Source organism: Xiphophorus maculatus, chromosome 21 (genome assembly GCF_002775205.1).
Source record: "Xiphophorus maculatus strain JP 163 A chromosome 21, X_maculatus-5.0-male, whole genome shotgun sequence".
Taxonomy (NCBI): domain Eukaryota; kingdom Metazoa; phylum Chordata; class Actinopteri; order Cyprinodontiformes; family Poeciliidae; genus Xiphophorus; species Xiphophorus maculatus.
The window spans coordinates 13,588,301-13,615,270 of record NC_036463.1 but is presented as its reverse complement, the minus strand read 5'-3'; the positions used below and the strand labels follow the sequence as shown (position 1 = coordinate 13,615,270).

At 38.8% G+C, this 26,970-nt stretch overlaps 1 protein-coding gene across 5 annotated transcripts in view; it reads right to left on the bottom strand.

The window, feature by feature from the left end:
- Positions 1-26,970, bottom strand: part of myrip (myosin VIIA and Rab interacting protein) — a 111,494-nt gene that overhangs the window by 21,654 nt on the left and 62,870 nt on the right. For all 5 annotated transcript variants that reach the window (XM_023326521.1, XM_023326524.1, XM_023326522.1 and 2 more), the window contains exon 4: positions 2,790-2,926. In XM_023326521.1, coding sequence (XP_023182289.1) covers positions 2,790-2,926 — 137 coding nt within the window. The remainder of the gene's footprint in view (positions 1-2,789; positions 2,927-26,970) is intronic.

Sequence of the window (26,970 nt, the reverse complement as noted above, 5' to 3'; positions counted from 1 at the left end):
AGTGTAAAAATGAGGTGGAAATAAAGAGAGATTTATAAAAACAATGACAAAAAGCTAATGGGTTCCACGATCACTGCAGACTGTGCACTATTTTATCACAATATGCTATTTATGGTAAATATATATTTGTACCAGAGTGAAGGATAATACCACTCACAGAATGACAAGGGAATCTGATTTTTTTTTTCTTTTTACATTATTCACTTAAAAGTAATTTAACTGCTTTAGCTAAGTCCTTAGATTCATTTAGTTTGCAATCTTTAATGTAGGGACTTTCAGTGAAAGCAACCTGTTTTATAAAATGTGCTGCTTTAACCAGCCTAAAATTATATTTCTGTCATGTAAATCTAGCATTGCAGCCACTTTCTGTTCAGGATTGAGTCAGCTTCACTCATCGGTTTTAATTAACAGAGAAATTAGGCCAGGCACCTTTATTTAAAAGCAATAATACTGTAAAGTCATGTGCAAATGTCTTGGAGTCATCAGTCATCCTTCATATTTTGCTTCCAAAGAGCTAGAGTCTTCTGATAAAAAACCCCCCAAAAATTAAATCTGTAGTTCAAAAACTTAAGAGAAAAAAAAATTTAAGGGAAATTTAAAAGATTTTAGTAATGCTGTATTGAAGAATACGCTGCTCATTTGTTAGAATAGATGGGTTAAAGTGCGGACTTACAATCTGTGGCAAAACTTGGCAGATGACGATCACAGATGCTCTCCATCCAGTCTGGATGAACTTCAGATACTTGGCAAATAAGAATGGCCGTGAATGTCTGTCTCTAGATGAGTAAAAGTAGTACAAATATACTTCAAAGTGCTTCCATCTATATTAGCAGCACAAGATTAATTCACTTAAGGGGACTAAATACAAAATCACTGCTGTGCTGCGGAGTGTTGGTCTGTAAAAATCCCCCCAAAATGTAATGATGTTTCTGGTTATAATGTAGCCAGAGATGGAAAACTCAAGGAGCACTGATACTTTTGCAGAGCACTGAAAGTCTGTCCTGCTCAAACACTCAGCGCAACTCTTAAAATGTGTCATTATTCACCGAAAAGGAGGTTTTAGATGGCATCTGACATTAAAAGGAGATAAAAACTGCAGTTTCCTTTCCCAGCTGTACAACACTGACGTCTTTTCTCACTGTAAGGGAAACAGAGGGAAAAAGTAAAAAAATCAAAGACACAAACACCAACACCCAATATAAATCTTATTTCCCAAGCAATCTTTACATATCAGCCTCTCCTATAAGAATCCAAGACGCTCTTATAAGAAGATCCAAATGGCTTACCGGACACTCACATGCAAATATGTCAAAGTCCTACATGCTTAAATCACACAGTGAAACCAAGAGGCAGTAAAGTCCATTTGGCTGGTGTTAGAAATGAAACATGATCTACCAAAGATGATGGAAGAATAGAGAGGAGGGATGAACAAAAGTGGAGAGGTAAACCAAAATGGACAAGGGGAGCTCATTTAGTCCAAGTCTACAGTTTAGCAGAAAAGAGCTTGAAAAGCTTAGACCACCCTACAGTGGAAAAGATCAAAATGAGTTTTACAATAATAAAAATGACAGACGTAGCAACTCACATTGATATTCAACTTCCTAACAGCCAAAGTTGTGACTGATGCATGAAATATTGGTACAAACCCAATAGAATTAAATCATTGAGACAGCTAAATGATTAAAATTTCTGTTTTGCAAATTTCAAAAATGCATCCTTTCATCGGTGCACTTTACGATACCTGGTGATTTACGCTGTATATGTTGTAGATTCAACGGATTCCCAAACATCCCTTCATCTCAAGCTCATGCACTTGCGCCTTATGCCCGACCCAAATCACCCCGTCTGCCCTCTCTTCATCCCCATAATCCCATGAATCAGGATATGAAATAATGCCTCTTTGTCAGGCCCCAGACGCAGGCTGATCGAGATGCAACTGGGTCAGAACACAGTTCAACGTGAGCCGGTTAAAAACAGAAGCCCACTTGGCCGCCCTGAGCAGGATGTCAACTGGTCAAAGCAGATTAACAAGGAGAACAGCTACAAGGAAGAAGCTCATCGACAGTTTTTCACTTTTATCAACTCAAACGCAAATTAATTACAGCAGATATTTTCCAAAAATGGAAGACAAAATGTTTCTCACACCTAAATGTTTTGGATAAAACGACTTTCATGTCCAATAGCGAGCAATAATCCAAACTGCCATTTTTAAAACATTAGCTTTGTGAAGAAAAAAAATGAATAAATTACCAGCTTGTTAAAATATGAACTACCTTTGGTTGAGTTTCACTGGTCACATTCAGGTTTAATACTTCCAAACTTGTAGAGGCAAGAAATCTCTGAAACAGAACCAGGGTGGCAACAGGAGGTAGGCTAAAATATCTCAAAATGCGTCACATCAGATCCCAGTCTCAAAAGTTGAAGAACAAAGTTTTTCCAAGCAGTGTAAAGCTGATGTTAGAGAGCTGAGTCTTTGAGGAAAAACATTACTTCAGCCTGTCAGACAGAAAGAAGCCAATCCTTCAGAGAAAGAGAGGACAAAATGTGTTGATAAAAAAAATGAGTGATCATTTACCAAAGCAGAATAATAAGCCTATCTGTGGATCCAACTAAGACCCGATAACTTTGGCTTGATGAAGTCTGACATGTCTCCGGCCAAACCGGACAGATCCGTTTCATCCGACCATGTCTAATGTGGCAGCAGGCTGGCAACTTGATGTAGTTCACACACACACACACACACACACACACCCACAGAAAGTCAAAGGAAAGACAGACGCTGAAGTTACCTGGGAGATCAGAGAACGTTCCTCTCTCGATGATGTGCTTCCTGTACAGGGTTTTCAGAACCTTGGCACTGCCGAACCTCTTGAAGCGGCTCTTCACGTTGTTGTAATACCATTCAAGGGACTGCGTCCTAAAAACCCTGCAGATGAGAAGAAGGAGACACAGTAATGGGTCAAAAAGAGCTAACTTTATTTTAGCTGCCCAGGCTTAAGCCACAAAACATGACAGATATGCAAGTGGAGTGCTTTGAGAGTAATTATTTAATCCCCTTGAAAAATTAATAAAGTGGTTGTTTGTTCCAAAGTAAGAGGGCTAAATTATGAGGGCGGTTACATATTGGACTAAAAAACCTGGTGGTCTGTTTGTAAAGTAAAAAAAAAGTTTTTTAAAAAGGACTCACTGACATCTTTCTTACAGCCAACAAAGCTTTGAAGGCCATTGTGTCTGACTGTTGGGTGAATGCTTGGGTTTCCAGACTTGACACTGCATCATTTTTTCCAAGTCATTTTCTCCCATTATTAGAAGAAAAAAGCCACTGGGTGCTTCAATGACAGCCAAACAGACCCTGGCACAGAGCGCGTCATTACATAAGAAATAATAGATCCATAACAGAGAGGGTTTAGGAAACAGCTCTGAGAAAGGGCTCTCTTTTTCTCCAGCAGTGCTGTACTGGATTGCATGAATCTCTGCCAACTTTGCGTTTAATCTTGCAGCTCCTTCTGCGCTTGTTTGGCTTTTTCAGACGCTGCCACGCTAATGACGAGCCCAAACCAAAACAGATTTACTACTGAAAGAAATAAAACAAATGTCCATTCTGCTGCTCAGCTTCACAAAAACATGCAAATCGCAGTTTTGTGCACAAGTCCCCAATTAAACCTCATTTATTTCCATCTTATATCCAGTGAGCCAGACTTTCCCATAACTTTTGAAAGTGGATCTTGAGTACTAGTTCTTCTGTCAGTCCAATGCCTGACCATTTGCAGATAACTGTTTTTATTCCCAGTTAAGTAACACTTACCTACAGAGATGATTTGGTTACCCATATGAAGTTACCAAGGTTTTAAAAAGCTAGCTTTACATGAATACAAAATATTTCCCACCAAACTTTTCCCACAGATATTTAAATGAGATTCTAGAGACTAATTACCAGAGTGTTTTCAGATGTTTGAAGCATAGAATAATGAAGCTTGGCCCCTCCCCCACATATTTCTGCAGTGCATACTGCTGGTAGTTTTGTTTGGAAGAAAGGCAAATTTTGCTTTTTGGAACGTTGAGCAACATTTTTGGTAATTAAATGTTTTGTCTATATTACATTTGTCCGATGTAATATTCAAATCTTGATTGTTGTGTTTTAATTAGCTATAGACAGAAAATAATCAAAATTTCCCAAAATAAAGCTTTTAACATAAAATTTTTTAGTCTTTATGTATTTTACTTAGTGAACTAAGTTACTGAAATAAATAAAATTTTCAATAATACTCAAATTTTATGAATTTATTAAAAACCTGGACAGCCATTGTAGACTGTACGTAGCATTGATAACACTGTTATAACTGTAATTACCAATATTTTGTAATATTTTATTGCTTTTCTATTTAGAATGATTATTGCCACGTGTGTGCCTTCTGAAAGGACTGCGGTGGGGCAGGAGGGGGCTGCCACTATTACACCTCTGAGTCACAGAGAAAGCTTGTGACTGCACCGTAAAGGTTGATTTATGAAAGGGTTAGCCAGACTGGCAGCTCGAGGGTGCGATGTAGCGATGGCAGACAGTCTGTGTGACCAGTCGGCTGTGGGATTTCAAGCGAGAACACACTGGGAGTACGATGAATCATTTGATGCCCACCAGTTTTCACAGTTAGCACACACTGGACGAGTCACGCCGAAGACGCAATCAGCTGGCGGACTTCAGCCATGGGTTATCTTCTTCAGGAGCGGTCATACTGGAAATGAATGCAAAACTAAGTGGGCAACTGTGACTCAGTGGTTAGAGTAGCTTGACTTTGCACATACTGGTTGAACGGCTGCCTTCGGGAAAATGCTTCAGATCTATGGAGAATAGAACCATCAGACTGAGAAAGAGTTTTTACCCATTTGCCATGACCAGTCTGATTGATGCAAAGTAATTAAATTGACCTTGTCTATATTTATGTCTGTAATTTAGTCAAGTTTAAAGATTTATGAAGGGATAAATTCAATATTAGTAATTGGTTAAAGTCTATTTTTAAGTGAGACATTGTCTTTGGAGAAATGCACCCAAATTCTGTTGAACAATGTTTCAGATGACAATGAAGATTCTATTCTATTCTATTCTATTCTATTCTATTCTATTCTATTCTATTCTATTCTATTCTATTCTATTCTATTCCAGTTTCCTCCTACCTCCTGGGCAAATAACTTACCTTAGATTGCCTACAGACAAGCATATTGGTGAATTAAAGCACTTTGACTGGACACTATAACTAGAAAAGTACTATATAAATATATTCATTCTGTCTATGATTTGTTTGTATTACCATTATAAATCTAAATTAAAAGTATGCTGTTGCCGACGTGCGCACATCTTCCTCTAGTTGCCTAGTTAAAATGAATAAAACAAAGAAAAATTGTGCCTTACAGCATAAATATACAGCACATCGCTGTCTCGAGATTAAGTGTGCATATTGATGCTTTTGGTCGGTGAGAGAAAGAGGTGTGGAATAAAACAGCCATGCTAATAAAGGCATCCTGAGTGCCCCTGAGGCTGACTGAGCTGCCACGTTCATCCTTTCTCCCTGTACCTTTTCCTCCCCTGGATTTATTATCCGCTGCCTCCATCAGCTGGGCAGCTCAATGGGCCTCAGCTCCTTAATTTCATGCCACGAGCCTGCCTTGTCATTTTAATAGTTGCAGGCAAGCTCTGGTAAAAGAAAAAAAGAAAAAATAAAGCCTGGGTGTTTCTGATCTTTGTCTGGCCCAGAGGAGGAAGGCACAGGCATTGCATGAGGCAGAAATATAAATAGGTTTCACCTCCAATCTGAGATGAGCTGATGCATCATAAGGCACCTTTTGGACTGAGAGGCAGTGATGAAAAGGAGACTCATGCATCACAGTTTAGACATTTTTGCTTGTTTATGTTGCAGACTAAGGATCGGCGATGTCTACAAATTGTTTTGTGAAACTGTGATCTGGAAACTATCAACAGGTTTCCTGTTTCCTGTTGACAGATTAATTAAAAACACAAACATGACAGGAAACAGTCCTTTCATGTTTATATTGCAGAATAATCTAAACCTTTTAGCACCCATGTTGAAGATGTAAAAAAGGGATCAAAATAAATTCATTTTATTGCAGTAGCATAATTGTTCTACACATAAAATCTATTTGATTATGTTCATTCAAGTGGAGGAGGAAGTATTCTCATTTACTTATCCTTCAGTGTGTAGGGACCTTTTGGTTATTAATTCATAATCTTCTGCCTTAATGAACTGCACAATAGCAAAAACAGTAAACTCACTGTTAACTCTTCTAAATAGGAAAGACAAGAGAGACCTTTGAAGTCCTGTCTTCTTGTATTAATGAAAACAGTGCTCTATTTTCAGCTTCGAAACTGAAATTAAGATCCCATTGTGTCTAGTTGGTAGACTGAGGGATGAGGTACTACTATCAACAATACAAGCTAGTAAGAAAGTATTTCTCCTCTGTTTTGTACTTTTATCGATCTGTACGTATGAAAGATTAGAGATGCAAATTTTTAGTAGTGCAATAAAATTGATTTTTTTGTCCTGCTATTACAGTCAAATTTTTTCAAACTCATTATTCCTTCAAGTACGTCGTCCTGGAAATATATAAAACAACAACAACAGCTAAAACACACCGTATGTTGGTGGTATCCGACCCTTGAAAACTTAGCATTTGGGTGGTCCTTGTTACGAGACCGAAAACCCCTGTCAAAGACACAATTGATCAGCTAAAGGAAACCACTGCACGCCCATTCGCTTCCTCCCATGCAGCAACACAAACTTTTTATAGACGTTGCTTGCCCTTCAGAAAAAAAAAAGAAGAAGAAGAAGTGAGGGATTTAGGACAGTTGGAGAAGCATCTCAGTGAATGAAGCTTGACATGGCTCCCCTTGAGTAATCTGATCTAAAAAAGTGATGACGAGAGGAGGAGAGTAGGGAGGATAAGCGGAGGCTTTCAAGCAAGAGCGCTCCTGTTCTCTAAGCTTGTGCAAATATTCGTTTCATAATGAGGCTGGGAGATTCCCTGATGCTCAGCAGCTGCATGAATAAGTAAGAGGGATTCCTGTGGATGGTCCCCTGACACCAGGCTTACTCTTCCTTCATCATTACTGCACTCCGCTCTGTGTGGAGCCACCGCCTCCCTCCTTGCCCTTCCCATCTTATCTAAAACCCTTTTGCCCTCTGTACTTGTGAGAGTCAATTTTCCAATCTAAATTAGGTCTAAATAAAATATATGAAAGTTTATGAAGAGTAGCTGACGTTGGAAGCCCTGTAGCAAAGAAAAATATTAGCATAATCGACTTTCTGAGCCTTCTAATGAATTGGTTCAGCCTCTGCTGAAGTTGCCGTAGAGACAGGGTAGTGAAAAAAAAAAGAAAAGAAAAAGGTGATGAGGGAGGGAGGGTTAACTGAAAAAAGAAATATCACACAAACCAAATTCAGGGCTAAAATTTTCCCTGTGTGACTCACTGGTCATGATAATAGAAAGGAAATAAGAGAAGATTGCTTTCAGCTGCATGTGTAGATCAAAGTGGCTGTTTGGAAGGTTAAAGCTGGAAAGGCGAAATGAATGAAATGTTTGATGGGTTATTACAGCCAGGACATTGTTACTGTCTTAATATTACTAAAGATAAATAGAATAAACTGACAGCAGAAATGAAGGGATGTACGCTTCCTGACTGTGCGATACCTGAGCATGTTTCAAGCAGAGGGACTCACAGCCATTCAAGTGAAAGCCATGACTCGGAGAATTAACAGTTTGGTTTCATGTCTTCACTTTATTTCAATTGACTGATGCAATTTCTAATGCTAAGCTCACAAGACAAGATATTTTATGCCAACTTTTGTCCCGATTTCTCCCTTCTGACAATCTCAAGGTGCCCCAATTATTGGGAAGACACTTGGGATCATTTTTAGAGACATTCCTGCTGTGTGTGGTGGTGTGTATTACTGTAGGCGTGATCTGGTCAGTGTGGAAAGACATACAGATCATTTCAATCTGAAATAGGGATTATTCAACTTGTTGGATTGTATGTAGCCAGTTGAGTTTGACGTTTAGCCAATCAGCCATATTTGTTTACTCTGAACTCACGTTTGGTCTGACGAGATTTTGCGAGATTTCCCTTCTGACATCTGAATTTTGGTGAGTGTAAATCAGTTTGACTGCGGTGTCTTGCTCTTGCCGTGTGGCTCAACACCACACACTGTACGACAAAACGTGCTATACCTTTTGTGTCACCTCTGAGGTTTTGAAAATCTGCTTTAAATCTTGCCACGTGACCTGGGCATTAGAGGAATCAGTTAGTTTACATATAACTGAAGAGCAAACAGCTGATTGCATCACCATGGCATCATCAAAAACACATCAGACACAGCTTGCAACCACCCCTTCATGTTACAGGGTTTCTAAGCAATCTAAAAAGGTATGGAATTGGATTTGATCCCTGCATCCTACTTCCCTTTCATCTTACCTTTATTGTATCCTTCTTTCCTCATATCCTTCCCCCTTCTGTGAGTTCTTCATTCCTTACTCATTATCTCATTCTTTCCTTGTGTTCTTCCATCTTGGTTCAGTGCATGGTTGCTCATTTGTGTCATTCTTTGATTGAGTTGTTCTCCATTCTGTCTTTCTTCTGTCCTTTTCTCATTGTGTCCTTGAATTCCTTCATTGTGTCCTCTGTCCCTTGTGTCCGCTCCTCCTTCCATCTGGCACAATGTGGTTTGCGGAGGTTTAAAGCAGTATGCCTTCAATCTCCCTATTTCTCCCTCTCTTTCTCTCTACAGTCAGAGGAATGAATGACAAAATTTAAACAGCTGGAATTGCAACAAAGACGGATGCAAGAAGCCATGTTTATCTTTCCAACAAAATGAAGAAAATCTCCAAAGCTCGCTGTTAGAGAAGTGCTGCAAGGAGTAGCATCTTGGGCTGATTACCTTCTTTACAATCAGTTGTCAAGAAGTGATGCTGGGAAAAAAGTAATTTCCGTCCACCACAGTGATCAACATTTAACTAAGCCAAAACAACTGTGTATTCTGAGTAGACCTAGACTAAGATTCAGCAGATGAATAATGAAAATTGCACCTAATGCCTCTCATTGATCATGGTTGAGGATCTGTGTTGGTTTTGGGCCGCTTTCTCTCCTAATGGTCCTGGGAACCTTGTTAGAGTGTAAAACAACAAGATCTTGGACATTCAGGGGTCTTGATGTTAATCTGCTGGATTGTACCAAAAGAATAAAACAATGGGATTGAAATCAAGAATTTTAACGGGATAAGGATCCAAGATGCACAACAAAATCAACACAGAAATTCACTAGACACAAAATTAACATTGTTCTAGGGTCACTGCAATATCAAGAGCTGCAGAGAGGAAAGACTACCAAGGACTGCTGATAATCTGGAGAGATAGTCTAAGGAGGAATGGTCTCCGTATGCAAACAGAGATGGGTCCAAACTGTTAACACTTCTTTATTTATCAAGACTTAATCGTTTTGTCAAAGATTGTAGTTAATGGAAATGTTTTGTTTACTCCAAGTAGATCACAAATAGCTAATCCTCTTTGCTATAATGTTGCTTAAATATTATTCTGATTTGTACCCAGGTAATAAACCTAGTATGCGAAAAATTTGTCTCGTGCTTCTACTGTTGCCGCACAGTTCACACAATCTTCTTATCCTATCACCAGCATCACAGCAGACTGAAGGTCAAAGGACAAGGATGTGGGCCAATACCTCTGAGACTCTATGTGAACCTGACCCGCCGCTGAGCGACCTGTCCACATGATTTAAAACTGAATAAGGCAAGAGAACAGCTCTCACACAGCAGAGATCTGAAACATGACTTTTCCACTGAACACATGGATTATTGATGAGCCATCGTTGCCTGTCAGAACATTCGTTCTGGCAATTGTAAGAAAGTAAACAATTAAAACCATTAAAAAGATTTAGAAAGAAAAGCATTAAACTAATTAATCTACCAGAAGGGCTGATAGACATCTCACTGAGTAAAGAAAACGTATCAGAAATTGTGAGTCTTACACTGCTTGTCAATCACAGATAACCAGGTCTTCCATTAGACTTGTGATAAACACCTAAAACACACCAATATTTTCACTTTTTTAGCTGTCTGAAGCTTTTTTTCCCCCCATCATGTTGGACATGCTTCTTCTTATAATGATGGAGATCAGTAACCTGAAACAAAAAGGTTATAGTGCGGTTTCAGCCTCTGACCATATGTGAGGGGTTTCCAGAAAGCACAGAGCATCTGTTCCTGTTTCACTGAATGTTGTTAGCAGACTGTCCTCTGAAGAGCAGCTGGTCACTATAGAGCAACGCTCCATTGCTCCAGACAGCAGAATGTTTTCCAAACAGCTTAAACCTTCACCATACATTGAAGCATTTCCCATGGATTGCACTGAAGATTTACAGAAACCAGTTTTTCTACGTTGTCGTGGCTATCCTCCTAAAAAGTCCAGATTAAGGGACAACACAATCTGCAGGCATCGGCCAAGCCATTTATTCTGCCTCCTCCTCCTATAGCTCTTCCTTTAAAGACCCAAAGCTGTCATCGTTTATTTTCTCTCCCTCTCTTTCCCCCAGTCTGTATTCCGGATGTCTGTCCCATTCTTTATCACCCGGCTCTCTGCAGATCTTCATCGTCCACTGTAGCTCAGATGACTGCCACAGCGCACAAGATTGTAAATGAGTTACACTGGGAGAGTGGTCTCAGACAGAATACCTGAAAGAAGGACAATTGTGAATCTCACTGGAGTGTAAGAAGTGTCTGCTTTAAAATGGCAGTGGTTTTAGCTTTTCGTACCAATATAGTGCAAATATTATTTCTGACTGTAAGAAAACAGATTTGTTTTGTCCATTTCTTCAGGTAGTACAATGCAGATACCAATGTTGAAGAATTTTCATAATCTTTTTAGTTTAGTTGACGTCTTGTAAAAGAAATTTTACGAGGCTGAGTGGTTAATCTGTTATATTATGTAATTTTTACTATCTTACTGTACCACAGAGAGTCCAACTCATACACAGTTCAAGACATCAATACAATGCTCATACATACACACACACGCCCGCACACACCCACACAAATATCACTTTCCCCCCATTACAATTATGATCTACCTTATGGCAGTCTTTCACATAAAATCCATCAAAAATTATAGTCATAATCTGCCAAAATGTAACAAAAAACCCCATAAAAGTTTTACATTACTTTGGAAGGTGTTGTGTTCTGTGAGCTAATTCAAGACATTAATAACAAAGAACTGGACAATTGACAATATCTATAATACGGTGAATAATAGGTTATATTTCCAAATGAATGTGCAAAATTCATTGTGCAAAATGTTCAGAGATAAATATCACTGAGGCAGAATCACAGGTAATATTTCTTAGATTGATTTTTTTTTACCTTGACATTTAAATTACAGTTTATTCTTTGTCTTATAAAACTGACAATTTACTGACATAACAGGACTTTTGAAGTTATTCAATGAACATGCAAAATAAAAGCAATACAGAGGAGTTTTTTTACTGCAAAGCACAGTTGCCAGAGTGAAAGTGATTGTTTAAAGGAAATCTCATATAGACTTTATAGCCAATTCTTGCACTAATCTTCATGAATGTAAACCAGAAAGCACCTTTTGTAAACTATTGACCCCCTCATGTTTCATAATGTCAGCTCCGTCATTAACGAGGTATCAGAGGAGGCAGCAGAGGATGCTGAAAGACTGGGCAAAGGTCATTAACTTGACTCCAACTCCAGACATCGCACGCAGACACTTTTAGAAAAGGACAAACAGGAAATAGCATACTGAATCTGCCAGAGCCCAATGCACCGAGGTGTCAGCCCTAACAGCCTATTAGAGAGCGGAGGGAACCAGAACCAGCCGACCAGAACGCATCACATAGAGACCAAAGAAATGAAAAAGGAGGGCAGCGACACGTGGGGAATGGATATATTGGCAAAAAGCAGGAAGACAAACACAATGAGACTTAAAGGTCATTGGAATGATTATGATCATGGATCCCAGACATTGCGTTTTCATTTAGAAGGTTTTTCAAGGCTCGCCCCTCTACGAAACCAAAGTGATTTAATCTCCAAGAGAAAAAGGCAGTAGAAGAGAAACCGATTTGCCTACAGTTACTCTTATAGGATGTTTATGAGCACATCTGTGGTTCCGCGATAAGCCTGCAAGCTGCAACACAGACTCCTTTAAACAGAAGAGGAGCACGGCATTTCATCAAAGGTCACAAAGCGGCTCCGCATGGGAAGGTTTCGGGTTTGTTGGCAGTCTGTGAAAAGCAACAATCTTTGATGTAAAAGCATGACTTTGTATGGCTGCTGTCCACAACAGGCTCTACACATTCAAAAGCTTCGAGAGTGCACAAACAGCGCAGATCTAGAGAGCTTGTCTAGGCTTTAAAGGACGCAGTGTTTATGTGGGTTTATAACATAAACCACTCGATTACTTTTTGTCAAATGCTAAAAGAGGGTTTAAAACCATGTAATATAGCAGTAAAAATGACATTCACTATGTCTTTTTTGCCTGAGCTGCTGTATGTAGGTGTGTGTCTGACTGTGTCCAATTTACAAATACATTACTTCCTGCTGGACTTATGCCAGCGTGTGAGCGGCCCTGTGGGCAGATTCCTCCGTCTCCTGAGCTTGATTGGTCTCGGAAAAATCGTGGAGAAGAAAATGGCCAGCAAAGAGAGTGCTGAGATCACACTCCGAGCATTTAGAAAACAGAATAATGAACTTCTTCCCACACAGGTCTGTGGCTGGCCTCGTCTGGAAGCAGCAACCCATTAAGTGAAGTTATGCAACAATTACTGCAAGACCAAAGTCAGCACTCAAAGGCCTTGTCTGAGCTTCTTTTCATCTCGCTGTGTGGCTGCTGCTGTTTCGATTGAGCTATTGTTTTAATTTCATTTTTTCCCCCTCTTTTTATGCCTCATAAGTGCATGCATGTGAATAGATTTTGCAAGAGCAGTATTAACATTCAAGCGCCGCGTTTGGCATCCTGCAGGCTTTTCAATAGAATCTACTGAGAAGCGCTTGGAGAGAAATTTGCTTTTAAGGCAACAATGATCCTGAAGACAAGAAAAGCTCTGTGCTGCATGTGGATTTTCAGATTTGACATTGTAAGAAATATGCAGTCAAACAATGAAATGAATGTTCGTGTGCTGTGTTATCACACAACCAGCCTCTAGTTGATGGATGAAATCTCTGTTGTTTTGGTCAAGAATAAGTGGTTAAAAACAGCCAGTCTGGTCTTGTTGAACTGTAAGGTAGGCTTTGAGACAATTGAGGTAGACAATTGACTTAATAAATCACAGTGAGTTATAATTTGGGCTTTAATTAGTGTTGGTCCTTTGCAAAACATGCATTTTAATTGTCCGCATGTCTGAGTGAAACTCTAAAGCATTCATGGTAAGAATGCAGACGAACATCACCCATCCACCCGAGCAGAGGTTGGTTACCATGGAGACTGCACACAGGCTGATGGACAGGCATTAGGGACCAATGATTTAAATTGATTTCTTTGGTAATCAATTTAAATCCTGCTGTTTTGGTCTCCCAACAAATGATAGAGGCTGTTTGATGCACTAGCATCTTAAAATACTATCTTACATTATGTACTATCAAAAAAATTATGGACATTTACAAGTTACTTTTAAGCTAAAGTACTCTTCAATTTGTAGAGAAAATTTGAATTAAGATAAATGGAAATTTTATACCAAATTCATACCTCCATTCAACAAAATTTCTGTTACACACATTTTGTCATCTTGAGTCCAGCAGTAACCAAAAAACATTCCTTCAAAAAGTGCATTAGATTCTCATTCTACTACGACTTGCATGGAATAACTCAGCTCGGTTCTACTGGCTCTTCCAGGGTTGGGATCTTAGTAGCAAGGCAGCCTGAAAAAGTGACACGATGTGATTTGTTTGTGCCGCCAAACACAACTTTTTTGGACCACAGCTTTAAAATTAGGACTGCCATTTTCCTCAATTCTTGGAGTGCGCTCAGTTGTTGCAAGTTTGATTCTTGTCCCCGAGTTGCTCTGATGGTTCATCCAATGACACCAACCACTAGCCAATCAGTTTTTTGATTTTGCATTTTCTCTCAACTTGGCTGGCTTGTAACCCTGCTAGAGTGCATGCTAAAAATGGAGCTCATTTTTGTATTTATTCCGGTTATCTTTCCTTTATGTTGTAAATGTGACCGTACTTTAAGCGTTCATATTTAACACAGACACACCGGTAAAGAGCAAACAGCTCTATGCCTGACTTGGAAACGGGGTGTAGGAGACGGCTGACACTGATGCTCTGATGCTTAGCATGCACATCTCAAACGAAACAAAACAACATGACAGATGCGTGCACACACACACATTGATTATCTTCACGCTCTTACTCATCCATCCTTTTCAATTTACGCAAGATTTTTTTTTCTCACTGCACCATAACTGAGTTTGCTGAGACAGAGACAGATGGGAGGACTGAGGGAGGGATGGCTCACTCAGTAGAGAAGGAATAACCCTCTTTATAGTTGTTATAGTTGCTGATGTTCTTTTCGCATTCCTGTACTTTGAAACAAATGTACAGCATGAGTTAAGTGAAGGGTTAGGACAAGTGATGTGAACTCCACATTATCACAGACTGTAGCATTGATCAAGTTGGAGGAATTTCTTACAAATAAATCTTTAATATATATAATATTTATATAATATAAATATAATATAAATATTATATTATATTCTATATATATATAATATTTTTTTGCTTGCAAGCCTCATATGGAGAGAACCTCCTGATCAAAATGCAAAAGGCCTGAAGGAAAAACCCTCTTGAAGCCAAAAAACCTAGAAGCACTATTCTCTACACCTGTGTGCTTCATGCGAGGGGCATGAGAGGATTGCATTATTCAGTCTGAATTACTCAGTAAGGAACCATCAAAGAGGTGGGGAGTGGAAGAAACCATCTTCTCCCTTTGCCTATAAGTAGCTTTGATTGTTTTCTGTGACCTCTTACTCGATCTTAAGCCAAGGTGACCCTCCTCAGGACTGAGACAGTTTGGCAAGATCATTGTGTGCCTGTGAATATTTGAACATGCACAATGTTAGAATAATGTAGTCACTAGAACCACCTTAGTGCCACATTGTCAAGACTCAATATTTTCTTTAAGATAAACCGTAGAACAGAAATTATAATCCTGTAGCCTACAAGTTTTAAATTACATTTCTTCTCAAGTTTCCCTCTCCGCACAAGCAAAGGGAATATGATACAGAAACCATGTAGAATACATTTGAATCGCTATGTATGGTTAAGTCCTTACTCATTTTGTACGTATTATATAATTGCTCCAACTACAAAAACAAAACTAGCCAGAACAATGAAATTACCCACAGATTCGGCTCAATTAATATTGACGGCTGATGTATCTTTTAGTGAATGGAGACATAAACTGAATAATTAACGCTTGGAATAAAATTCTGGGAAGCTGGTTGGAATCATGAGTGCTGTGAAGTTAAGACGATATTAGGCACTGTGCATCAAACAAAACCACTAAAAGGCAGTGGTCATAGGGAGAACATAAAAACTAATAAACTGCAACTAATTTGTGAACCCAAAGAGAATATTTCACTGCATTCATGCTATTTCAGAACGCTGAGCACACTTTTACAACAGCCTTTTTCACTCCAGCAAAAATATGTTTTTTTTTTTTTTTTTACTCTGATCCCATCAGTCTCTAATAGGGTTTTCCAGATTTAAGATGTAATAGTTCCCACATGCTTTTCTTCCATATCTGCTCCATAAAGGACAGTTTGTGTACATGTCAAAATGTCTACCTAGGAGTTGTCAAGAGATTTTCCACAAAGCGTCATGGGAACAAGAAACAAGGTGAATACCCTCCCTATAATAATCTAGACCCAGAGTGCCCATATCCAGTCCTCGAGATCTAGTATCCTGCAAGTTTTAGAGGCATCTCTACTCCAGCACACCTGAATCAAATGAATGGGTTGATACCAGATCTCTGCAGAGTTGATTAGGGAATTCAGACGTTTGATGTAGCTAAAGGTTGCAGGATGGTAGCTCTAGAGAACTGGACTTGAACTGAATTGACCTAGATGTTTTGCAAAATGTTGATTGTTCCATTTGCATCTATCGTTCCCACGCAAAACTACCAACTTATCCTCTTTTTCTTTCTGTGTTAGAAACAAAAAACAACCAACAAGTGATTCATTTCAATATAAATTGAAATGAATCACTTGTTGGTTGTTGGTCAGAAATTTTCTGAGAAATAAAAGCATGAGTGTATATTTGGTTTGGGCCTCTATCTCTTTCTTTGAATTTCCCCAATGAAGGACTATTAATGACATTTCTATTCTATTTCTAGTCCATTCTTCTGCTTTTCTTGTCCTTGTCTCAAGGTCTGCGCGTCTACAGATCTGCAACACAAGGTAATTGTATTTTTGGCTTTTTTTAAAACTACCTACTTAAAGACAATTAAAAGATTTAGTTTATCTGGATGATGCATTTAGTGTCCTGAGACTGATGGCGCAGTACATCAGCTGTTGACTCAGCTTTAACATCGACAAGAGGGTGGGAGAGATGAGGAGGGCAGAGTCAGAGGGTATCAAGCTCGCTGGAGGAAAAAAGCGCTTGCTGAAACCAATTTTCCCCAAGAACTGCATGTTCTAGAAAGTGTCGAAGTAAACAGAATCTGAGCGTGGAGACTGGAATCCTGCGGCTGTTTGGCGGTGTGAAAAATGATCTGGGCTGAGGAAGAGTGAACAGATACAATCCCTCAGAGAGAAGAGCCAAGACCCAGGAACAAAGAGCGGCAGAGAGAAACAATGAGGAAAAAGGAGGTTGTACAATCATTGTGAATTTATGAATTGACACATCAGAGAGTCACAAAAGAACATACAAACACGGCATGTTAATAAGACTCAAATCAATGATTTAGATTTACAACCAGAGCTAGAAGTGGAATGAAATAATTTGGAAATGCAAGGAAACACGAACACAAAAATGCTTTCCTTTCTTTCTTTTTTTTCTTTTTTAAGAAAATGAGTTTCTTTGTGTCCTATTCTCCTGAGCCAGAAATAGGCATTTTATGCTGCAGTTGCTGCTGTAAGCCTTCTGGGTTTGCCTTCACTATCTTTAGAAATGCAAAGACTAAATTATTGCCCAGTCAAATTGAATGCATGCTGTTTGTGATCTGCAGTTTTCAAATCTTGCCACAGGTTCTCTCATTTGGGTTTAGGTCTGGACTTTGACTCCTTCATTCTAACACAAGTTGTGTGCTGCCTGCATTTATTTTCCATTTTCCTTCTGCTTTAGCCGTGTACTTTGTATTGGTCTATCCCTCTAAGTCCTATTTAATACACTGAAATTTGTGGTTGTGATGTGACAAGTCGCTTGGCAATTGTGTGAGACAATAAGCCGAAATGGGACTCATGGGCTGATCCCCTGCATGCTAAGGCACAGAAAATAATGCACTTCTTAGAGAAATTGCTTGTTTTTAAAGTCAGAAGGCTCTGGATGTTTTATGCCGCATTTATTGAAACTATTTCAGCATATTTTATCATCTGCTGCTTTGGCAGTTCTACTAAAGTACAGAAAAAAGTTAGTTAGAAAGACAATCACAGCTGCCAGTGAGCTCCTTGGTCCAAGCGACTTGGGATTGCTCTGCCAAGTTGACAAAGACAGGCAAAAACATCATCTGTTACTCTACACACCCACAAGTTTCTGCATTCAAACTTCTGCTACCGAGATGTTTCTGCCCCTTCCCTTTTTACCAAAAACAGATCCAGATTTTCTTTTATCTCTCAAGAAATTAAAGCTTTAATCAAAGCTGAGTTAGAGTAAGTAAGTGATGTAGCTGATGTGATCAGACTCAATGAGTTACATGCTAGTGTGGGTAGGAAGAATGTTAATTACGGTGTGTGTGTTATTTTTTTCATGTCTTGTACTGCCACTGTACTGAAAATCCAATTGCCCGACAGGGGTAATAAAGTTTTCCACTACTACGACTAAAACACGGAAAAGGGCGAGAGGTGTGAATGCTTCTGCGAGGAACTGTAACCCACATCATCCCTATGGGAAATCACTCATAGTCTTCGTCTTTACATATTTCAGACGCAACACACTCAGCCTGGATTTCTGCTAAATCCTAATTAAGCCATATTTCTACTCACAAAGCTGCAGAAAATCTGGAACTTTATTCACTTTCGAGCATGGCAAAATTAAAACTCCAGATTCTTGTTTATAAATATATATAGGCAGAGGAAAACTTATTAACTGGGAGAACAGTTTCTTACTCCAGTGGCAAACACTTGATAAATCTTAAAGATTAGAAGAAATAAACCAAAGCTAACAAGAAAAAAAAACAAACAGTTTGATAAACATTGCTTTGGTCCACTTGGACAACGTCTTTATCCATAGAAAACCACAGTCTGATGAAGGTGTCCTGATATGACATGTGTTTATGGCTTCATTGGTTCTCAGACTCTGATGTTGTCATAAAAATAACCACGAGGGCAGACGGGGCCAAGGCAGCACAGACAGGCTTTGCTCTGTTTGTATATCTCTGAGCTCGTGTGAACTCTAGTGCCAAATGCTTTCACAGTGCCACAGATTTTGTACATGTGTGTGTGTGCCCATTTTTTGCTTTGATATCTCCCCCATTGGCAGCCCTGGTATGAGTGGCTGCTTTGATCCAGTTTGAAACAGACAGCATCGCCAGAGTTCCTCAGCTGCTGTTCTGAGCAAACAGGCTGAAAGGCACAGAGACGGAAAGTGAGGCGGTGGGGCGGCAGGATTCCCGTTGTTTTCCGGTGGTGGCACTGCCTCTGGAATACCAGCTGCTTTGGTTTCAGAGGAACAACTGTGTGTGCTGCCTGCAACAAAGGATCCAAAGCAAAGAGCCACTGAAGTCTGTCTGGTTTTTTATTATTTATTATTGTGCTAATTAAGATCTTATTATAGATTTAGGTTCATAAACATAGCAAACACTCTTCCTCTGTATTCCTTTCCGGATCTGGAACAGCATGCGCGGTCTTCTCTAATAAGTAAAAACAAGCACTATAGAAACCAACGAGGTAGAAGAGATCAAAAGGAGCTCCTTCTTAAGGTGGGAAATCAGACACAAACAAGGGGAGCAGAGTGCAGTTAGCTATGCAGCGCAGCACAGTCCACGTCTCATTTTAAGGCGCTGAGAAATGAGAGCGGAGGAGCATTGAGACGGAGGCCTGGAGCGCTGCGAAGCCATTGATATGCAGCGCTCTGCGGAGGAGCGCAGTGCATACACAATATATGAAGTTGGATACTAACATTTACATATTCTGCTAATTGTTATTCATCTAAATTTGCTCCAGAGCACAGAGTCCAGCCAGCTTCATGCATTATGTCTCTCATAATGAATGTGCTTCAAAGGCGACGGGCTAATACCGGAAAACTGTTTGTTAAAAGAAAACAAATGTAACCTGGATGGAGCTCTTTACCTTCTATAATGATGTCATCCACACCTTCGATATTTTTCAGCAGTTTATCTAGACTTTTCAGAAAGTTTGTGCACATTATAGTGATAATTCACCCATAGCTTGAGATTTCAGCCAAAGGTTAAAGTATTTTATAACATTCTTCATAAGGCTCAGTTTTTAACTGTTTGTATTAGTATGCCATGTGTGTTGTGCTTGTGTAAAACACAGAGGGGGCAGATGAAAGCAGTTGAAAATCATTCAATATGGAACAGTTAAGCTTACTTAACATCCTGTGTTATTCTCTAGAGGCTTTAATTGATCCACTTCAATAAAAGATGTCAGCTAGAGTTTGACTTGAGGTGACATGGTCTCTTCACTATTCCTCTGCTAGATAACAAGTTGCACAAGCATAGATAAGTATTCTAATTTATGTGAAGTGTTATTATAATGATTAATTTTGCTTTTCCTGATAGTTGAGGTTGATTACCTCGAACATTTTCTTATATTTAGCTATTTAATTGGCTCAAACTTGGCATTCCATTTATTTATTGTAGGGTAAATGCATGAATTAGAATGTTTTAATTGTTGCTGTTCCATTCGTCTGTCGTGGAGACATGTATTTGCATTCAAGTTCATTTATAGCAGTACATATTTTAATTAAGAAAATTACAAACTTCACAAACTACACATCAACTAAAAAATATGTATTTTAAAGGAAAATATTTATAGTATGCCCTATGACAGACTGGCAACCTGTCCAGGGTGACCCCGCCTCTCGCCCAGAACGTAGGCTTGAGATAGGCACTAGCACCCCTCCAGACTCCACTAGGGACAAGGGCATACAGAAAATGGGTGGATGGATGGATGTTTATAATATGACTTGCCATATTTTATATTCTTGGAGCCACCCTTCTAACTGGACAATCAGGGTGGTAAAGTGTGATATTTCCTTAACTCTTCAGCAGTTTTAGGCTGTTAGTGTATCAGCTTTTTTGCTGAAACATTCTTGGAAGCAGGCTGCTAATCTAGCTACAACCAAAAGGATATCACCGACTGAAACAAACAGTCCACAATGGACACACCAATAACTAAAGTGACATATTCAGAGCCCTTGCAGAGTTCCCTACAGAATGGGCCTCACAGCTGAGGAGAAGCGCCCACACCTCCAAATTGTGCACAAGATGGCTGCTGGGAGATCTAAGGAATTTGTGAGTTTTTCAATTCTAAACTACTTGACACTATATCAAAGAGAAATTCTGCTTTTTAGAAAGAAGAGGGACAAGGGGAAAAAAAGCATAGACAACTTTTAATGCTGCTGATGTGGCCTTACAGAAATCTTTACATCCTAAATAGCTACTATTATTGGTGGAGAAATACTTTAATATTTGGGGAAGAAATTTTATTTCATGCTACAGAGGTGACACTGTGTTATGTAAAATAAATAAATATCTATTACTATCTTCTACAAAAGATTAAAAAACTATACAATTTTAATTTGGACATTGAGTAACTGATAATAAAGCTAAAGCCTATTATTAAAAATTTCTTCTCTTTTGAGAAGCTTTTGCGTGTTTTTAAGGAATATTTTGCACCCTTAGAAAATAACTGAATCAGAATAGTCAAAGTAAAGTAACCTTGGGAATCACACGTCCAAATTGCATTTGAGTGAATCCCTGTACAACAGTAACACAGCTACACAATATTTTCTTTGTAGAAGGATTAAAGCCATGACAACAAGAGGCCATGCTTTACCTGAACTGCATGTTGTTCCAGCAGAACAAATATTACACAGAAAGCAATCTCTAATCTATGTTTTAATCCTCTTTGTGGATATTTCTGGTGATTTATCACATAAAAGAAAGTGGAAGCTTGTCTTCTCTGCAGGCTTGCTCTGACAGATAATGAGCACATTTGCTGATTCCAGCCATAAATTAATGTTTTATTCAGGCTTTGTCATTACTTACTTATTCACTGGCAGCTCCTCCAATGCTCACTGTGTGTTATCTTTGCCTATCCTAATAGGATGGAAGACGTCTCTCTCACACACATATGGCGTTTCATGTGTCCAGCTTTGATGAAGCCTAAAGATTAAACTTTAAAAGCAATGTGTGAACTTGTGACTCGGTGACCTTCATCTGGGAGTCATTTTCACATTAAAATCGTAACTAAAAATGACACAGTGAGAGGCGTGGTGTGTGTTGTTCACACTGATGTGAGATTATGACTTTTTACAGTACACATACATAGATTAGCACAGCAAATTAACAGCACTTAAAATAAAAAAATGCGCCATTCAGGCTTTTACAAACTCTGCTCTGATTTCAGATTTTTTTTCTTACTACTCAAATCTCCTCATTTTGATTCTATATGGTTTATTTTCTGTCTATGAAGTTCAACAGATAACATGAACTAGACAGGGGTGTGTTTTGTGTGTCAATTAACAATTCCTGGAATGAATACTACTACTAAATCTAGTTACTGTTTCAATTGTTTCCCTTAGTCCATGTATTAACATCAAGTAATAAATTATATAACACCACCAGCTGTAGCTTAACAGCAAAATGCTGTTTTTAATGGAAGCAATAAGATCATGTAGATTTTTATAGAAAGTATTTGTGTCTGCAACACAAATACTTGCAAAACACTGCTGCAAGTATTTCTTTTGATAGAAACTTTTTAAGCTACTTTGATGACTTAATTGATCTTGATAACTAGGATCAATTGGAACTGTGATTGTACTGAAATAATTGTCTTTGTAAAGTGCCTTGAGGCGGCATTTGTTGTGATTCAGTGTTTTATGAATAAACTGAAGTCAATTGAAATCTCTTTTTTTTATATGTACAAAAGTTATAATTTAATTTAACATTCAAAACTGACAGACACTGTTTCCTTAAAAGAGGTAGCAGAAAGCAAGGTGTTTGCAAGGCGACTCCTATCTTTGGGCTCATTATATGTTAAAGTTTTCACTGTTTGCTGATGGGTTGACACACTCGAGAAAGTGTGGATGGATTTAATTACTTTCTGATCAGGAGAAAACTGGCAGATTCTCATGAATGGCTTATTGACTGGCACATCACAACTCAGACTTTCAGAAATTAAAATCAATTCCAGAGGTAAACTTAACATCTAATCCTAAATTGAAACACTGGCGTGAGAAGACAACGACTTCATCTAGAGAGCAAAAGGCAAAACACAACAGTCAGGATGTGTGTCCAGTCATCCCTTATGGTCTTTTTGTCTGGAAATATAATTTATTTACATAATTGTCTGTGATTACTTCCTGAATCTTCTAAAAAAATGCCTATTCTACTCCCGATTTACACATTACAGACAGAAATGAGGGCTCAATCAAACTGGGCCATGGTGGCTACAAAGTAGTATTAATGAATGTCTGATAATAATGTCTGCCTGCTGTTTCCAATCCACTCAACCCATTTCAGCAAACAAAAAGAGCTTTGGATTCTTTTCTGACAACTTACTCCATAAACCAATTTCAGAAATCATAAAATTTTCAATCAACTCTGTGCTTCAGGATTGTTGAGGAAGTCCCAAAAGTCACCAGCAAACCTCCAAGCATGTAATGCTCAGCCAGTTTCCAAGACAGAAACTGCTGCACCTACACACACTGCAGCACCGCACAGCAGGAGCACAAGCAGCATCACAGCAGCACCTGTGTTGCCTCCTTCCAGCAGGGCTCCACAGTGAAACCGAAGCGGTGCTCAGATGAGAGGTGTAACTGATTCAGTCGCACCGACCCACAGGCTCACACTCAGAGGAGATCTAGATCTGGATCCCCACAAAGACTATAGGAACTTGGAGCTAAATCTGCCAAATACCAGACTTGTGAAAACACTGAAATGTCACGCATGCTAGAAGGAAGTCTGAGTGTTGCATTTTGTTCACTCGTAGCGTTCCCTGCAGTTTTGATTTTTCACCTGCTACAACAAAAATAAAAGTCATGAGGCACAAATTGGAAATGCACATCGGGGAAAACTGACAAAAACAAGTTATCCTGAGGGGCGACAGACTGAAGGTGGCGAGGGAATGTTTACAAAGCGCATTCTACCTAAATATATTGTTTGTTTTTGCTTTGTTTTGCATTATTAAATAATTTCTAATTAATTAACATTACAATGAGCCCCGCTAGCAAGAGAAAGGGTTGAGTTACTGAAATTTGCATTAATAATACTAATGATGTACAAAAATGGCTCAGTCTGCTTTTGTTGTCTAATTCAACATACTGAGGGATGTGACTGTCTGAAATGAAGGCAGAAAAAACATTCACCAAAAAACAGAGAGAAACAAAGAAGAAAAAATATTTCTTTAAAAAGTCAGGTGAGCAACACAACATAGTTATTATTAAACTTAGTTATTACTAGCAATTATAACACTAAGAAGAGCAGACAGTAGATTAAAAACTGCTTCACTTTTTGTGAGGCTATTTCAGTGCTTTCCTAATGATTTCTTGTGACTTAATATACATTTTGAAAATGAATCTGTCATCTGAAAAACAATACAATAATCCTCGAAACCACAGAGGGTTTTACTAAATTAACTATTAGCGTTTCACAGAAGCTTGAAATTGGTCAAATTAAAAAGAGGAGGTTCATTTTTCAACTTTCAACCAATACCGGTTTCCATGAGAATGGCTAACTTTAGTTATTATAAGAGTTGCCATTGGGAAATGTCTGTCGAATGTATTGTTTTATGAAAACCATTAGGTATTCATCTTCTTTTCTGTGATGGTATAATGATGGCAATTAAGTAATTTCAGGAAAACAAAAACTATTTCTTTGTCTTTTATATCATGGGAAAATTGTGCAGGGTAGATGTTGATGTTTTGTTATTAAAGGCCACCAAGATGATTCCTACATAGGAGCCAGAATTTCTGGCTCTGCTCCTGACGTTGCCTCACTCAGTGGATGAAATCGATGTGTGCACCTGGTGAGATTCTCCATGTGCACATCGGCTGTCGCTCCCGGCTGTGTATCCAGTGCAACTAACAGCCAGGAGTTATGGGTGACTGGTGGCCCCCATGTCAGCTGGGTTGAACATGACACATGACCGTGAAGGGAGGAATGAAGTGGAGGAGGGAGAGGAGGAGGAAGGTGATTAGTGGCTCTCCTTCCTGTGCCTTGAGCTGGCCAAGATGAAGGCTTTGCATTTCGGTACAGCTGCTCTTTTCGATATGAAGAAAAGCTTCCGGCAAGTACTCTGTGGGGTTCAGACACTAATTTATGTCAGCTTTTTTGATTTTGACTGGGAAAGTTTTTTGCTGTTGTTGCACGCAACTGTGAATGCGCACACCTACAGTACGTGCTTCAACATAATACTTCAAATGAAATGGACGAAATAATCAATTCTCCAGCGTGGCTTACAGCTTGATTTGCTTTCTTATTGTTAGAAAATAAAGGCAGACACAACAGCAAGCCACACATCCCATTGTCGCCACCGCCGCTAAAATGACAAAAGCGCAGAACAGACAAGCTGTTAGACACATGCTGGCTGAGACGTGTGGATGTCTTATTAAAATCCGGAGCTCTGTACATATATTTCATCTGGAGGCTGGCGCTGCAGGGCTCAGCCTCAGGTGTCAGAGACCAGTCTTGTTCACCCACACTGATAAAAATACATCTGCACGGAGGACAGAAAATGATCACACTGTGACTTGCTTCTTCTGCACGCTCGAGGTTCTCCACTGACAGAAGCGAGACAGCTGATTGCACATACAGTGATCGTGTCTTCAGAAGCATGCTGCCATTTTTGAATATAGATTCGTTTCATTTAAGGTTTCAGTGTTTTAGCCCGGCAAGGCTAAGACAGACAAAACAGATCTCCTAAATTTGGAATCTAAAAAGCATAATGAACAATATTTCCTGTTAATTAGCAAAAAAAGATATTGTGAAAAAAAAACCCAATAATATATGCAACACAGGCAGGTCATTAAACACAAAGCAACAGGAGGGAATTTTCTTGAAAACAGATATCAATTACTGTGAGTCGTACTGAAAACTAATATTCTACTTAACAGAAATGAGGTCTTAATGGATAGCTCAGTGCAATTATCTTAACTTTTTACTGCTTGCAATCTCAGGAATGTCTGAAGCACCAACAAAGAACCTTTAATCACTGTAGCTATAAGTCATCAATTATTAATTAAAGCAATATCCCCAGCAACACCAATATTGAAAATTATCAAACAACTCATTAGTCAACTGCCTGTTTAAATGATCGCCACAACGCAGAAAAAAACGATACAGTAAACTGGCTTTAGAAGCAGAGTGCATGCAAACTGGAATAAAAGTGCTATTCCCTTATTTTGTATTACTTTCTCATTTATAACATGTTGCATGTTAGCTTGTCTAAAAAGCTGTTCAGGTTTATCCAAATGCATAGCAATGCAGCAAATTTAGTAAAATATTAATTTTGTCAATTGTACATATCAATAATGATGACAGCCATGCCTCATCTGAGTGGTACGGCATGGATCTGTGCAGTTCAGTACATTATTTTTTTCAAATACAACATTATTTTTGGTCATTTGGGGTTTACTGCTGAGTGAGAGTCCAACTGGTAAAATAACATACCAAACTACTCCGACCAGTGCCTCACCGCTCAGTGGAAATAAGGCATTAGTGTGTGTAAACATAGATGAAGAGTGTTAAATTTAAAGTGTGTGACTGCATTAGAAAGAATGTTCAATGCTATATATAGTTTGTGAAATAATAATGACAAAAATAAGTCAAATTTCCCTGGTATGCAAGCCATTTAAATAAATAAGTAAGACTTCTGGGGAATTTCTTCAGCTCTGTTTCAATCCTCATGCGTGCCGATGATACAAAGTGTTTACTCTGTGTGGACGTGCTGATGGAGCCGCTTTTGCTTTCTTTTCCATGAAACTCATTCTGCAATCCAATAATTCCACTTAAAGTTCATAGTGAGTACAGATTTATTACTATCCCCTGACGTGGACCGGTCTGTGTTGTGATCTTCCAGTTAGTCGTGAGTCATAGTGAGCATGTGTAGATTAGAGAACGCAAAAAAAAAAAAAGAACGTTCAGAAAGAGGCTATTTAGTAATATTACATTTGGCTCACTTCTAATTTCTGTGTAAAACTCACCACACTACAGATTATTTTAAAAATACCCAAATAATCTGTGGCAGCAGCCAACCTTGTATCTGTATGAACCATAAAACGCATCTCAGTTTAGATCAAGTTTTGTTCCTTAGCATTTTGTTAAGTGATTCTGTGAATCAAAAGAAGGTTAAAGCCTAAATCTCAAGTAGTGGAATCTATTTGAACTGTTCAACAATGACTGAACGTCACACGCACACGGACTTTGCATCGGCAGTTTATGAGATCGCATCATGTTAAGTAACTACTTGGCAACAACAACTACTGACCAGATTTGAGAGTGCACCCTCAGCTGGTGTCTTAAAACCTCTGGCCAATC